The sequence below is a fragment of the Copidosoma floridanum genome, unplaced genomic scaffold, assembly GCF_036245765.1.
Source record: "Copidosoma floridanum isolate Cflo_tuat_1 unplaced genomic scaffold, Cflo_Japanese_pri ptg000004l, whole genome shotgun sequence".
Lineage (NCBI taxonomy): Eukaryota > Metazoa > Arthropoda > Insecta > Hymenoptera > Encyrtidae > Copidosoma > Copidosoma floridanum.
The window spans coordinates 31,463,409-31,478,322 of NW_028321881.1; the positions used below are offsets into that span (position 1 = coordinate 31,463,409).

Genomic DNA, 14,914 nt, shown 5'->3' on the forward strand with positions numbered 1-14,914 from the left:
AACGTACATGCTCATTACAATAATTTGCTACTTACTTTTCTCTGACTGAGCTTAGCTGAAGTCTCCTTTTTGCCTGTTTCAACCATGTGCGCATCGTATCCTTGATTTTTTCGACGGTATAACCCTCATGCGCTTCGCCAACGATGTCTAAAAAAAGTTGTGTTGTTTGCATGAATAGAAATATTGGGTTATTGGACATTAGTACGCACTTTGAACGACAAAATATAAATCAAACAATGAAAATCCTTTGTTTCCGACCACATATCAGTTTGACAATGTTTTTCAAATCACCGAAGGCATGTTTTTTATTTCGCCCGTTGAAATTGCATTGACATGCCAGCTCTTCCGTCATTAAGGTTTGTAATACGTTCCTCACGTTCTTATGTCCATCTTTACCACCCTGACGTTTCAAAAATAATTTCTGAAAATAATACAATGACTGGTATTAAGTAATAGGAATTTTTTTGACGGTAAAATTTACGCATTTTCAAACTTACTATGTTTTTAGCCTTACTGCTATTGCTGTTAAACAGGGTAACTTTATTACAGTTTTCTAGTTGTGTATACTCCTTGAACGGAAATCTTGCTCCAGCCATCGTAACATTTTCTTCGCTGGATTCAAAAAATGACTTGTGCCCCTGCTGCTGGACTGTCTTGTACTGGAGTTCTAACATTTTTTGTCCCATGCCTTCAAATGATACACCGTCGCACATAGGATGGAAAGATATGAAAGAAAAAAGTTAAAATTATTTAATTAAAATGTTCGGTCAATGCACAATACACACACTTGTACATTCATCCGTACCCGCGACTTAAACATATACGCTTTTCATACCGACCTGCCATAAATAAGAACCTATCCATTTCGCTCATTCGACAGAGGTCTTCTTTTGACAGTTTCTTTGTGACAGTGTTGGTAGTACTGCTCTCAAAAGCGTGTTCTAAAAAAATTTCACATTGTTAGTTTTTCCGTTTATTTGTCAATCGTTTAAATTTACAAGTATTTAAAAAGTACCGAATGATCATTCTTTCAATAATAAAAATAAATAAAACAAGGGCAATTACTCTCAATCAACACATAACAAAAATAATGATTCTCTACACTACAAATAATCAGATGATCGTAAAAAAAAAATTCGTGTACTCATGTAAATTAGTAGAAAATATTTTGTTTTAATGATGGGCCAACAATTTTTCTGCCCATATTTAATTTTAATCTATTACAACCCACCTGTGGTGACTTTTCTGTGGCTGATTTTGGAGCACTGTTGGCATCGGGGTTCCATCGATCAAGTAATCTGACTTTCTCGGCCTCAAACTATCGGCGCAGTAGCTGTCTTCCACAGTATCAGAATTTCCTGCAAAATTGGAAAAAAGTCAGTTTGAACAAATTTGTACATTCGTATTAACAACTACTTAAATTATAATCTAAAGAGTTAAAAATACAATTATATTCAATCTGCGTTCAACCAAAAGATATTTACGTCGACTGAACAAAAAATCTAATGTTCGTTGTAAGAAATAAAAATAAATTACATATATATGTATGTATATGTATATATTAGACACACTGTAGAAAACAAAAATTCAACAAATTTCGCAAACACAAAAAATCTATCAGTCGTTTGATTAAAAAAAAAACTCCCAATTTTTATGGAACTTTAAAAAAAACATTTGTTGGGCCGAACATTATCTCTGCTCAAATTCAATTTCAATTGATTACACCCCACCTTCATTCACTTCTTTCTCTGACTGATTCTGATGCACTGTTTGCTTCGTGGTTCCGGCGTTCAAGTAATCTGACGTTGTTCTCGGTCTCGACTGATCGGCACAGTAGCTTTCTTTTGTAGCATTAGAATAACCTACGAAATTTGGAGAAAGTCGTTTTAGAATTAAAATTTTTTATAAGATCAACAATATAGCTTATTATTTACACAATTGAATAGTGTCATCAACACGGCACTTTCATTTATACGTTTATAGAAATTATTTTTACAATAGGTAATACGAAAATTAGTCCAGTGACTCCAACCACCATTAATACGGAATCCAAGTAATACGTATTGTTTTTTTCTTATTTGTTTTAATTTTTTTCATCCGCAAACGTTAAATTTTACCTGGTTCATCCGGGAAACTGGGGAAATCTACAACCTCGTTTGTCTCGTGACAATCATCTTCAGAGGCTGACGAGGCATCTGGACTACGAGTCCTTACTCGTTTGTACCGAGATTTGCCCACGTTGTTACTTTTTTCAATCTCGTCGGACGACTCCCCAATTTTCTTTTTGTGCCTTGCACCTCTCGTATTTTTGTCGTTTTGCTCGAAAAAAGCATCTTCTACCTCGGAGGTGTCCAGTGCCACATTTGCTTTATCAACCGTTTCAGCGTAAGTGCCTGTTACATGATAAATGTCATAATTAAAAAAAAGTTACGAAATAATTGTAAATGTATTATTATATATTGAATTCGTATTTGTCGCGAACGACGAATCGTTCAAATAACCCACGATGTCCGTTTAACGAAAAAAATTTTATATAAAATTTTTAAATAATATTTATAACAGTTTTTTTATAAAATTTTACCTAGATTTCAAAATATACCCACGAAATTATTGAGAAAATCAGCGAAATAAAGTGTAAGCCACCTGCCTTCGCGCACAAATACTTTTATATAAAAAACACATTAACAGATCATCCGATAAAAAAAAAATTTGTTTTCATTATCACCTTTATAGAGCGTATATAAGTACACCGCTCCACAGCGAGTATGGGCACATCGTATCTGGCAGTGTATATATCTACACGTCCCTCCTACGGCGTGTATATTGGCCGCGAAACGCCAAATTCGATGTATGACATGTTGTATATATCGGATCTGGCATTTCGCGGCCAATATTATACACGCCGCGCGCCGTAGGGACGAGTATAGATATACACCGCCAGGCACGGTGTACCCGTATACGCTATGAGGCAGTGTAGATATACATTGCCGGTGACGATGTACCTAACCTATACACGCTTTATAGAAGTGATAATTTTTTTACGCGTATATATGTACACCCACATACACAAGCGAGCTTCCACCCTCCCCCCTTCCCACAATTTCACGACCATCAATGCCTGTCGATTGGTTTCGGCCTTGACGATGATAATTTTGATAATCACACTGGGAGCACTGTTGCTCGCGTCCGCCCTAACATATAAGGTTCATTCGGGAGCCGAGATTCGGCTTGAGCATGCCACCAGTTGTAATACGAACACACCCGAACTAAACAAAACGCCTAGCACGAACTGTCAGTTCTCGCGCAGCTTTTTCTCCCTCTCGCCCGCCTTTCCTCTATAGCTATCTCTCTCTCTCTCTCTCTCTCTCGCTCTTCGTCTTTTCCGATCTCCCGCCTCCCGCCTCCTGCCCGCCCTACCTGCACGTGTTCGACTATATCGGCTTTTGTTCACGATGTCATACAAAAACGTCTTCACGTGTTTAACTGATTATTATTCGCGCCACAACTATTATAGGCTACTTGTTAAACATGCACGAAATTTTAGGTGAATAACGACAAACATCCTTTGTAAACATTCTACACTTTTTTATGTCCCGCACGGCATACACTTCAAATGGCGTGACACACACACTCACAAACACACACACCTATATATATATAATATAAAAAGACTACGTTCACCATTTTATATTGTATGTTTCAGTACACTGGAAATAATGAATTATTTTCGTAGAAAGACGCATAATCTACATCAGCACAAAAATATTACGTTACCTCACTACCTTGCCTTTCCACTTAACAGCTATTTAACTGCGTGAATCAATTACTCACGTGCTGGGGCAAATACTCGCTGAATACCGAACCACTCCCAGTCTTCCCTTGGTGGGTCCCGATTTATGACAGCCTTCGTTAGCTTTACATCAGTCCATGGTGGGCATGGTGGCCAGGTGGCTTGAGTATTGTTGTTCTTCAACCACGAAGAAGGTACGACCTCCACGGAGTTATCAATCGAAAACTCCACAACGTAATAAAGAGGTTCATCGATTTTTATCGACATTTTTATAAGTACAACCGGACTTACTTTTCCTTACACCGTAAGTGCCTATCTCACGAGCGGAAAATAAAGAACAATCTAGACTGTTGTCAGCCGGCAAGAGAAAGAACAAAGAGATAGACGATGGAACAGCTGTAGCTATACGTGCACTCGCGCTCTTTGACCGAAACGGAGTGACACATGCAGTACAGTCACAGGAATACCGTCTTGCAGTCTATATAGCTTCGTGCGCATCGTATACCTATATTACTAGGTGTGTTGAATATACAAAATGCTGCGTGCGTGCGGTAGGGGAACTTTGCTCCCACCTCTCGACCCCCGACACTTGGCTGCTTCTACATAACGCGCTCTGTCTGAAGCTTAGTATCACGTCGGTCCCTCTGATGTTTTTTCGCCACTTGTGAGGTGTGAGTCATAGTTCTTCGTCCTTGATTTTGTTTTCTTTTTATACGTAACTATATCGTGTTGTTTACTGTTTTTGTTAACAGATACAAATTAAAATCGTTAGTGTCTACGTTTATATATTTGCCAAGATTGAAAATTGACGAGTAAAAATCTTTCGGCTTATGATAAACATTTAGTTGGTCCATTAGTGTTTTAAGAGTTTTCTTGTATCATTTGTGGTGTTTACGTTTTTTTTGTAAGTTTTAATTTGGCTGTGCCATTTCAACTTTACTTTGTCTCCGTGGAGTCACATCATTTTATAATTCTCATTGCTTTGTTGCAGATTTTTATTACTGCTATGGCATGTGGTCTAATATAATTTTCGTCTTTCTGCTTATAAATTCACTACGATTACTGTGTGGTGCCTGTATTCAACGTCGTGATCACTGTGAAATAGTAAGTTGAAGCTTCCCGCTTTCTCATAGGCTAAGTTTCAAAAATATCGCTGTAGCATGTTATTATTGTTATCGGCATAAGGTATAAAGTTTATTCTCAGTTGTTTCACAAGGGTGTTTTCACATACAATTATATCATTATATAGATTAGTCAGCCTGGTTAGCGTTAGTTTCCTTTTTTTGCACAAACAAAAACATGGATGAGAACAATTATTATTACTTTAGTCATTAAATTGAATGATAGTGAAATTGCAATGGTCAAAAGCAGGGCCAGACCGGCCTGGATGGCTTGTGTAGGTGGCAACAGCCTTTCCACACGCGTGGTCAAGTAGAGCCTAGAAGGTCAAAACAAAATTATAATATAGATGCAAAAAAGAAATTCTATTTAAAAATTTACTGTTTTTTCTACCTTATTCTACACGCTGTTTTTTAAATAAACTTATTAAAATCTTAAGTTATAGAATAAACCAGAAGTAGTAAGTTCAAAGTGTTAATTCATTTCGGGTTGAAACATACATTCAGGAATATGATCATTCAAATGTAAATCCGTCATAAAATATTGAATCGGGCTACTTTTTACGAAATCACTCAAGTCAGACAACAATTCTGATTAATAGTACTCTACAAGGATGCTGCAAGGGCCGCTAATGTATTGGACGTATTACTAATTACGTGCTGGTTGGGTGTCACGCGATTCGCTAGGCTTCTCAGTTTTTCAAACATAACCAGCTATACATTAACCTGGTCTCAGCAGTTTAGTTCGTTCACCCTTGAATGCATATATATATAATAGCATATAACCAGGGCCGGTTGAAGAATTTCGCCACTCCACGCCAAGATATGTCTGCCGCCCCCTGTCTAGCACAGTAAATTATTATTTACCAATTACCCCAAATCCCAAGCTTTTTAACCAGGTAACCCGGTGGACATCTATTATACTTATTACAATTTTAATGTAATAAATTATTTATTTAATAACGACCTAACTCAAATCCCAGGGTTTTTATCCCTTTCATCCGGGGGACAGCTAGTTATTAAAAATATTTTTTGAAGCGAAGTCTTTATGTCCCGCTCTGGGGCCAGGATCGAACTGTCAAAAACCGATAGAATACAGATTTAAAACGAACAGTACGCTTTCCCACTTCTCTCCGTTGCCGCAGCAGCAGAACACGTGCACATACACACAAACACACACACACACACACATTCAAACATTAATTGTTAATTTATTCATTGATAATTAAACTGTTTGATTATGTACATTAATAATTAATCATATACGTTGAAATTTATTTCGCACAAAATTCAAAGACTTTGAATGTTTAATACAAAAATTCAATGCAAACCAATGAAATCAACCAAAGCGGTTGTTTGAATGAAGGTTAGTTTAATAAGTAATAACTAGTTTATTATTTAAATTAATCATGATGAATTATTATTAGAATAAATGTTATTTTTATTTAAATCGTATAACCATTGCCAACAAATTTTTGCATGCTTGGCACATCAATGAAAGACGCCCAATATTTATTCAACGAGTTGTTATTATGGCTCAACCCATATTTGAAAACACGCGATATCTTTAACAGGAAGCCAGATAGACGAAAAATAACAATGTTTATGGGTTTTTTAAAGGGAAAAAAACATCGCTGCGCATTAATAGAGAGAAGTTGGTTTATGTACAAACAACCGCACTTTTAAATACTTAGAATGTATTTTTATGGACTTGAGGGGGAAAATTTTGGAAAGCATAATAGCATGTTTAGAAAATAATTTAAAAAATTCAAAATAATTTTCCATGGTTACGCGCACGTAAAACCTTTAAATATAAAAAATACTAAACATCTTGAACAAAAACCCAGATAGACCAAAAATAACTATTTTAATGGGCAAGAGCGGTGTTGGCTCAATGGTTAGCGTGCTAATCACAGAAACAACGCCGTTTGAGGAGTCAAGGGTTCGATTCCCGGTGAATGCACTTCGGATTTTTCTGAGCTGTTTTTCATCGGGAAAAGTACCCATGAACTCCGGATGGTTCGGGGCGGGTTTTTCCCTGGGATCTACTCCAGGTTTTCCCTTGCCCCACAGGTCTCCGGGCCTGGGTGAATGCGGAACAGTTGTTAAGGATTGTTAGGGATAGGGTTGTGGTACGTGAGGGTTTTGAAGGGAGTTTGGATATATTAGGATGGTGGGGACGGAACCATGTAGCGCCTGGATCCTAAAAGGGATCGTAAAAAAGGGCAGGTACCTCGTTGGGTAGCGCCCGGACGACGGGGTCCTAGGGGCACGAAGAGCCTGCGCACGGGGAAGTCGCCATATGGAAGGCCAGTTTCTGGGCCAATAGGCTGAAGTCGGGATATAAAAAAAAAACTATTTTTATGGGTTTACTAAAGGAACAAAATATCACAGCGCACAGATGGAGAGGTGTTGGTTGATATAAAAATGTAACCTCTAGTTTCAGTGTTTTATATTAATGTATATGGAATTCAAATGGAAAATTGTAGTGTACATTATAGCATAATTACAAAATTATTGCAAATGTAGATAAATCAGACTTCATCTGTTTTACCAAACTTAACCTTACAATTATATTTCAACTACCTTCGACGTTCTCACTTCTGCTTTTTATTACATGTGACGCACTCTATTTTTTTACTTTTCTCAACAGAAGTAGGATTTACGGATCATGACATAAATGTAAAAAAAAATTGCTTGTTTGTATAAATCATTGTTAGAATAACAACTTAACCTATATCCTAAGCTTTTAAACCAAGTACTCCGGTGGACAGTGAGCTAGTTAACAATATTTTACTTGTATACATCATTGATTGAACAGCAACTTTACCTATACCCTAAGAATTTTAACCCAGTAACCCGGGGGCCGGCGAGTTATTATTTTGTTTTACCAAATAAATAAATATCGTAACAGTACGCTAACCTAAATCTGAAGCTTTTTAACCCAGTAACCCGGGGGCAGCAAGTTGATATTATTTTTTAAGTTGAAAACTACTAAGTCGCTGTCCTCCGCGTTATTGGGTCTTAAAGCTTGGGATTCAGCTTAAGTTTGTTATTTAAGCAATAATCAATGTCAGTAATATATAGTAAGCTCGGAATCGGACCGCTGTCCCACGAGTTACTGTAGGTTCAAAAACTTGGGATTCAGGGTAATTGGGTATTATTCGTAAAGTTCTAGGGTCCTTGGGGTTATTTTATTAAGCTTTTGGTTTTTTAATTTTAATAGATACGTCTAGGGCGCTTCTTGCACTCTTTTTATGTATTTTTTAATTGTATACTATAAGTTCAACTTTGTCAGAATAAATCCATGAATCGTTATCTACATTTAGACTGTCCATAGATTTACATAACATATTTTGAAATTAAGTAAATCAACCTATACTATATATATTTATAAATGCAAAACATTACTGTTTATTATGTTTCATATTTTATCTATTATTTATTGATCATGGATGAAATCAACATTTATGCTTTCGAAATGTAGACTTTTAAGATTTTAATTTTGCGGTCTAATAAAGCAAGTAAGCAACACGATCTTTTAAGATATTAAAATTTAAATTGTGAATTGAAATCTCGGTTACAATTTTTAATTAAGTGCTAATTTAAAAACTAACCAATGTGGTCAAACATCGACGACCAATCAATTTGCGGTTTAAAAAGCGACTCATCACTTGTGTAAGATAGGATCTATATGTACACTAAATTTGAAATTCGCGTTCTTTGAAGGCAGCGACCAATCAAGCGCAAGCTACGTCATAGTCAACAGCCAATCCTATTAGAGGCTTCACTTTAAGGCCATCAAAATTTTAAGACAGGAAATTTTCGCGCACGATCGGTACGGCCAGCGAAAGTACTGCGCTCGTATCTTGGCTCTATTCGGAAATGATGTGTCGGTTAGTATTTAGGTTAGTACCTACCCCCACCTCTGGTTAACTAACGGACCCTGTGCTCGGACATAAAAACAATAGTTAACCAGATGATCGTCGTTTTGGAGCAAAGTAGCATGTATAGAGATATAAGATAATGACTTCTGGAGATATAAGATTATGGAGTGCCTATGCTATTCGCTCCGAGCCGATACAGAGGTTGCGCCCCCTCTAGCAAAAATCAGGCAAAATTTCTTGCATGTAAACAAACGGTTTAGAACATATATACATGCGTATAGCTGCTTGTGATTGGCTGAATAAGACAGCAGGAGAAGATCGTCGTTCTCTCTCTAGCCTGCCAAGTGCCAATCACAAGCAGCTGTGCGCATGTATATATGTTCTAAACTGTTTGTTTACATGCAAGAAAATTTGCCTGATTTTGGCTAGAGGGGGCGCAACCTCTGCATCGGCTCGGAGCGAATAGCCTTAAGTAAAAATGTCCTTAGGAACATTTCAATGACCCTGTGTATATATAGGTATACTACGCAACGGTAGCCGGTAGCGTTCTCTGAGTTCTCTCTCTCTTTCCCGAGGACATTTTTACTTAAGGTTGTAGCATAGGCACTGCATAATCTTATATCTCCATCATGTGATATCTTCAACATTCATAATCTTATATCTTTATATTCTACTTTGCTCCAAAATGACGATCAGCTGATTAACTATTGTTTACATGTCCGAAGTCCAAACACAGGGTCCGTTAGTTAACCAGGGGTGGGGGTGAGTACCAACCTAAATACTAACCAACACATCATTTCCGAATAGAGCCCTTAACTCTCGACTCTTGATTTTTACTTGATGCGTCTCTGAACAGAGTGTTCTGAAGTAAATGCACGAAAAGATCAGTAGATTGCGGACGAGTTTGCAAAGGCTTTATTTACGAAATCGAGAGGTTTATGGCACGAGCTGAAGGCGAGGGCAGTAACGAGATTCGTAAACAAGCCTTTTCGAACGAATTACGCATACTATTTTTCCGTCTGAGAACCGAAAACGAAGCGGTGAAGGTGCGACTTGGAGGTTAGAAGACAGAAAAAATATGTTTAATCTGACCCCATCTCTGCTTGCCGGCTTCGCCGCCACCCACGGCTTGCCGCCTACACGCCAGTGCGTAGTTGGCGTGTGACTCACTGTGGCCCTACATATAGCTGAACATACTTAACAGCCATAACCTGGCTAATGTAGCACTGTATATTGGAAATCCAAAACGTCACGTGCCCTGTGTACAAATCTATGGTGAGAATATAGACTTGTGCACCATTGCATCTATATATATCAAGAGCGCGTAGTGGCTCAGTCGGCTAGGCGGTGGATTGGCATGCGGGAGACCGTGGTTCGATTCCCGTCTGGTGTGAATTTTCGGGCGAGCATCTAGCGTGATTTTCCTTTAGTGATGCTCCTCGAGAAGGTTGGGCGACCTTCTCGCAGTAAAGACTGCCCAAAAAACCTACCGTTCCTTTTACTGTTCCCTCTACTGTAAAATACCGATATTTAAATAAAGTTATTACTACCGTATATGGCGTAATACAACAATGTTGTCAAAACGCCATGTCTGAGCCTTTGGGCAATGATTAAAAAAAAGCCGCCACCAACAAATTAGCACAAAGCTTTCTTAAACATTTTTTTTGGACATTTTTCATTTATTAATTTAACTTCAAGCTCTGAATTATCAAAATCTGTTAACAGGTCGGTAAGTTAAAACTAATTGTACGAAAATAATATTTATGTACTTCGTTAATAAAAACAGAGCGAATAAAATATTAGGATTACTTCAAATGAAAAAAATAACGGTTGCATTTAATCCTATACTACTAAGTACAAACATTTCTGTATTGCTGTCTTATAATGGAAGCTTTGTATCGGCGATGAAAAAATTTTTCGTAAAAATATGATATAAATGTCTTATATGGTATCAGGATTCAAAAAATGCAATTTAAAAAAAATGTCCGTCTGTGTGTGTGTGTGTGTGTGTGTGTGCGTGCGTGCGTGTGTGTGTACGTAATCAGTCATATCTCAACGACCCAACGGCCGATTTCAATGATATATACAGGGCTTAAAATTTTCGTATTCACTCCCACATAGCAGCTCGGAAAAAAAATTAAAGTTTCGTACCTTATTAAGGTTAGTATATCAATTTTTCGATTTTTAAAAAACAGTTTTTTGATATTTCTTGAATGAAAATTTTTCAATTCAATTTCAAAATAAACTTAACTTTGTAGGGTACAACAACACCTTCATTCCCCATTTTGGATTGTGGTGATGCCTTATTTCGTTGTGTTTTTGTTGAGGAAATACTGAATAAAAATAAATGAGTTGTAACGTATCGTCTTGTTGACATATCTCGAATATTTAGGGCTTACATTTTCTCATATTTTGTATTGATGTAGAGGCTTGGAACAAACATAGAAGGTTTATACCATATTAAGGTTGTTATGACATTTTTTTGATTTATTAATAACGGTTTTTTGGCCTTTCTTAAATGAAAATCTCCTGAACCAATCTTAAAAATGGTTGTATTCCTTAGGATTTAATATTACCTACATTCTACACTTTGATTTGTTCTGATACTTTGTTTCGTTCTGTTTTTATAAACGATATACAATTTTTTTTTTTAATCAGTGATAACTTGCTGTTTTGTCGAAATATTTTTATTGTCTATTGTTAAAAAATTTTTTTTTCGTAGCTGTACAGTGGCTCAAACGAAAAATTCAAATTTTATGCCTTATTAAGGTTGGTATACCAATTTTTCTATTTTTAAAAAACGGTTTTTTGATATTCCTTGAATGAAAATTTTTCAATTCAATTGTAAGTGCGAAAGACGTATAGGTAAGATACGATCTTGTAAACAAAGCAGCAGATAGAAAAAGCAGCACTACAACAGTGCACCAACGCAAAAAAGCAGCACTGCAGCAGTATCGCTCGTTACTGTTGACTGGATAAAGATTTTGAGTCCTACCAGGGCTTAAATTGAAGCTCGTGATAAGAGTTTTCAATTGCTATTATAGAAAAAAATTATAAAAATTTCTGGGTTAAGTTACGGTTGAAAAAGTAAATTCAAAATTTTATCGAAAACGCAATTGTTTTTATTTTGGAAGCGCTCAGATTTGTTGCCACATCTATTTCTAGGCTACAAAAAACAGAATATAAAAAATAATTTGTCTAGAAGATCGCAATGTTCACAATACTCTATTGTCTTACAGATGGGCAACGATGTACAACGTCATGGGAAAAAGTGGAGGTATATTGATTCGTATAGCTCTAGACACGTACGACGTCGTATTCAAGAAGAAACTGATCAAGCAATTATCGAAGGACAAAATACTTTTTTATCAACTGTTAATAAACGTCAAGATAACATGGAATGTTTAGAAATGGAGGTCGGTTGAGAAAGTACATCAGGAACAATTGACAGCTACTCTCCAACATCATACACAAATTATCATTTTGATCCAAGCTGCTTTGAGGCTATCAATTTGATGCAGGAGAAAAGTAATAGGGCCCTAGTTGTCTAAATACTGATTGCGTTAGTAATCAGCCTGAGACTAGTTACGCTGAAAATGAGAACGTCCCGAGAAACGATAATAATGAGGACAATGACTTATATTACGATTTTCTTGATGCTGACATGCTGGATGATTCATACGAATATCGATACAGCGATGACGAATATGATGATTATGAGGAAGGCGAAGATACTGAACGTTTTACGGATGTTGCAAAAACCAGTAATTCGGTGAGTGAATTCGTTGAGAAATATACATGCAGTATTTATAAGCCAAATGATGTGGAAACAGTAACCGAAGCCATTTCTAGTACATTGAAAGCCATTACGGGCCGATGGGCTGTAAAAAATAATATAAGCCATAGCGCTTTTTCAGATTTACTACACGAAATCCGTAATAATATTCCCGTTATAAACATACCCGTTGACCCTCGGACCATTCTCAAAACTCCCAAAGAGACAAACATTTTAAATATAAAAAATGGAGAGTATTGTCATTTTGGACTTGAACAATGCGTTGGAAAAATCATCAGTAAGCGTATAGCAGTAGGATCATCAAATAACATCATCAATTTGATCATAAACATCGATGGTGTACCACTTGGTAGGAGCTCGGAAAAGTCCTTGTGGCCTATATTGTGCTAAGAACAAAACGATAAACAGGTTTTACATAGTTGGAATTTTTTGTGGCGAAAGCAAGCCTGGTAATTCAAACGAATATTTACAACTCTTTTCGGATGAAGCGGTCAAACTGATAGATAACGATTTGGTAATAAATAACGTCTCATTTAAAATATATTTGTTTGCAATGATTTGCGATGCTCCGGCGAAGGAGTAGGTAAACCATGGCGGTTCTGGCACCCCCCCCAGCTCCCCCCTGAGGTAGTGGTGGGGGGAGAAGCTCTAGCTATAGCTGTGGGTGGAGAAGAGGCGGTGGTGGGGGGAGAGGCTGATCGGGCGGTAGAGGAGAGGCGGTGGTGGGGGCTAATCAGGCGGTGGGAGGAGGGGCACGGGTGGTAGGGGCGGTGGGTGGTGCGGACTACTCGGATGGTAACGTCAGGGGAAGGGGGCCTCTTCCGAATGCTGTGATGTCGGATGATATTGACAGCTCCCTTCCTTTCCGACCGCGAATCAAGCTCCGACGTCATCAGGATGGGTCCGAAAGGTGTAGGTGTGACAAGCCCAACGTACAGCGCGAGAGGAAGATGATCAAGCATGAACGTGTATCAGCGGATGTAGCGGATCGCGTATCCCGTTCAGCTGCGACCAACGTTGGCTTACTCAACGCAGTACCTTGCCAAGTAAACGGAGCTATTATTTCTTATCCATACGGATGTGTTAGCCGTGGCCGATGACTTCTCGCTTCTTATTTATAGGCGTATAATGTTCCAGTGTAATATTTTTTTCTTAGCAAGAGCGGGTGCAACGAGTCATACTAGGATACACGTATGTGTAAGCCGTGGCCGATAACTCTTCGCTTCTTATTTAGGCGTATAATGTACCAGCATCATATTTTTTTCTCAAGAGCGGGCGTATCGAGTGATGCGTGTTGCCAGAGAACATGTATACCATTTCATAACCGAAAGCGTATCCCAACATTGTTTGGCTTACTCCTCTTTACCGCAGTACCTCGCCAACGAATAGAGTCAGTTAATACGATAAAGTAATTTTAATCGGCGCAGTAATAAGGAGGCGTGAATGAAAAAAATCGACATAGATTCATGAAGAACTAATTTATTGCATAAGTATTGTGTATCAGGTGTACATTGATTAAAAATATCGTTTTGTCGTTGCTGCTCTTTTAAAATCCATTTTTTTTAAAGCTGTAGCATTCTTCACAGCACAATGAGCTGAATCAAATTGGTGATTCATGCATTCGATATCATCCATACTGAATTGTAGCAAGAGTGTTGCTGCCCTGTTGGCTGCGTCTATTTTGACGAAGTCAACTAATTTGTTACTTAAAATTTAGGAGGGATCGTGGCACAAAAAACTACTCAATTTACAAATGATTAATTAAAATCCTCCTAAAAAAAGACAATTTTTCTGAATTTATCGGAACGGAGGATGGGAATGAACTATAGGTGAAATAAATTCAAAATGCACTGATTATGAGCCAAGAACGAAGATATACTTCGTGGCTCAAGGGAAAAACTCCGAAGAGAAAAACCCAAGAGAAGAAAAATTAATGAAAAATACAAACGAGTGAGGTTGAACAATAAATTTAAGATAAACTTCCTGCAATCAAGAGTGTGTACTTGTGTATTGCGTGTAGAAAACGTATACGTGCGCGTCCGCACGTGTCTCGAAAAACGTCGCACGGTCCATGAAGCGGATTTTCGCCGTGCTTTACTCGCAGCACGCCGAGCTTCTCGAAGATGATGCAGATGACAATGATGATAAAAAAGGAAAGCGTGAGAGAAATTAACCCCATAAAGGTGACTCTCAGATAAACGTGTGCGTGATGATGATGAGGAAAGATGTAGAAACCAGTAGGACGAATATAATACCCAACTATGCCAGATACTCGAGATCGCAGTTGACAACTGTAGACCGCTTTGTATAGACAGATAGTTCG

At 37.7% G+C, this 14,914-nt stretch overlaps 1 protein-coding gene across 1 annotated transcript; it reads right to left on the reverse strand.

The window, feature by feature from the left end:
- Positions 1-394: 394 nt before the first annotated feature.
- LOC149375811 (uncharacterized) lies at positions 395-4,057 on the reverse strand. The gene is made up of 7 exons (XM_089596702.1): positions 3,832-4,057; positions 2,118-2,393; positions 1,731-1,862; positions 1,232-1,358; positions 840-941; positions 498-688; positions 395-421 (listed from the first exon to the last, which is right to left on the reverse strand). Exons 1-5 carry the CDS (start codon positions 4,055-4,057, stop codon positions 929-931), a joined length of 774 nt encoding a protein of 257 aa, XP_089452828.1. The 3' UTR covers positions 395-421; positions 498-688; positions 840-928.
- Between the last annotated feature and the right edge of the window lie 10,857 nt (positions 4,058-14,914).

Excerpts from the sequence above, each read along its gene's own strand:
- LOC149375811 (XM_089596702.1), bottom strand. The coding sequence starts at position 4,057 with ATGTCGATAAAAATCGATGAACCTCTTTATTACGTTGTGGAGTTTTCG. Across the intron at positions 2,394-3,831 it reads GCGAGTATTTGCCCCAGCAC|GCACTTACGCTGAAACGGTT; the intron begins GTGAGTAATTGA and ends ATCATGTAACAG. Across the intron at positions 1,863-2,117 it reads CAGTTTCCCGGATGAACCAG|GTTATTCTAATGCTACAAAA; the intron begins GTAAAATTTAAC and ends CAAATTTCGTAG.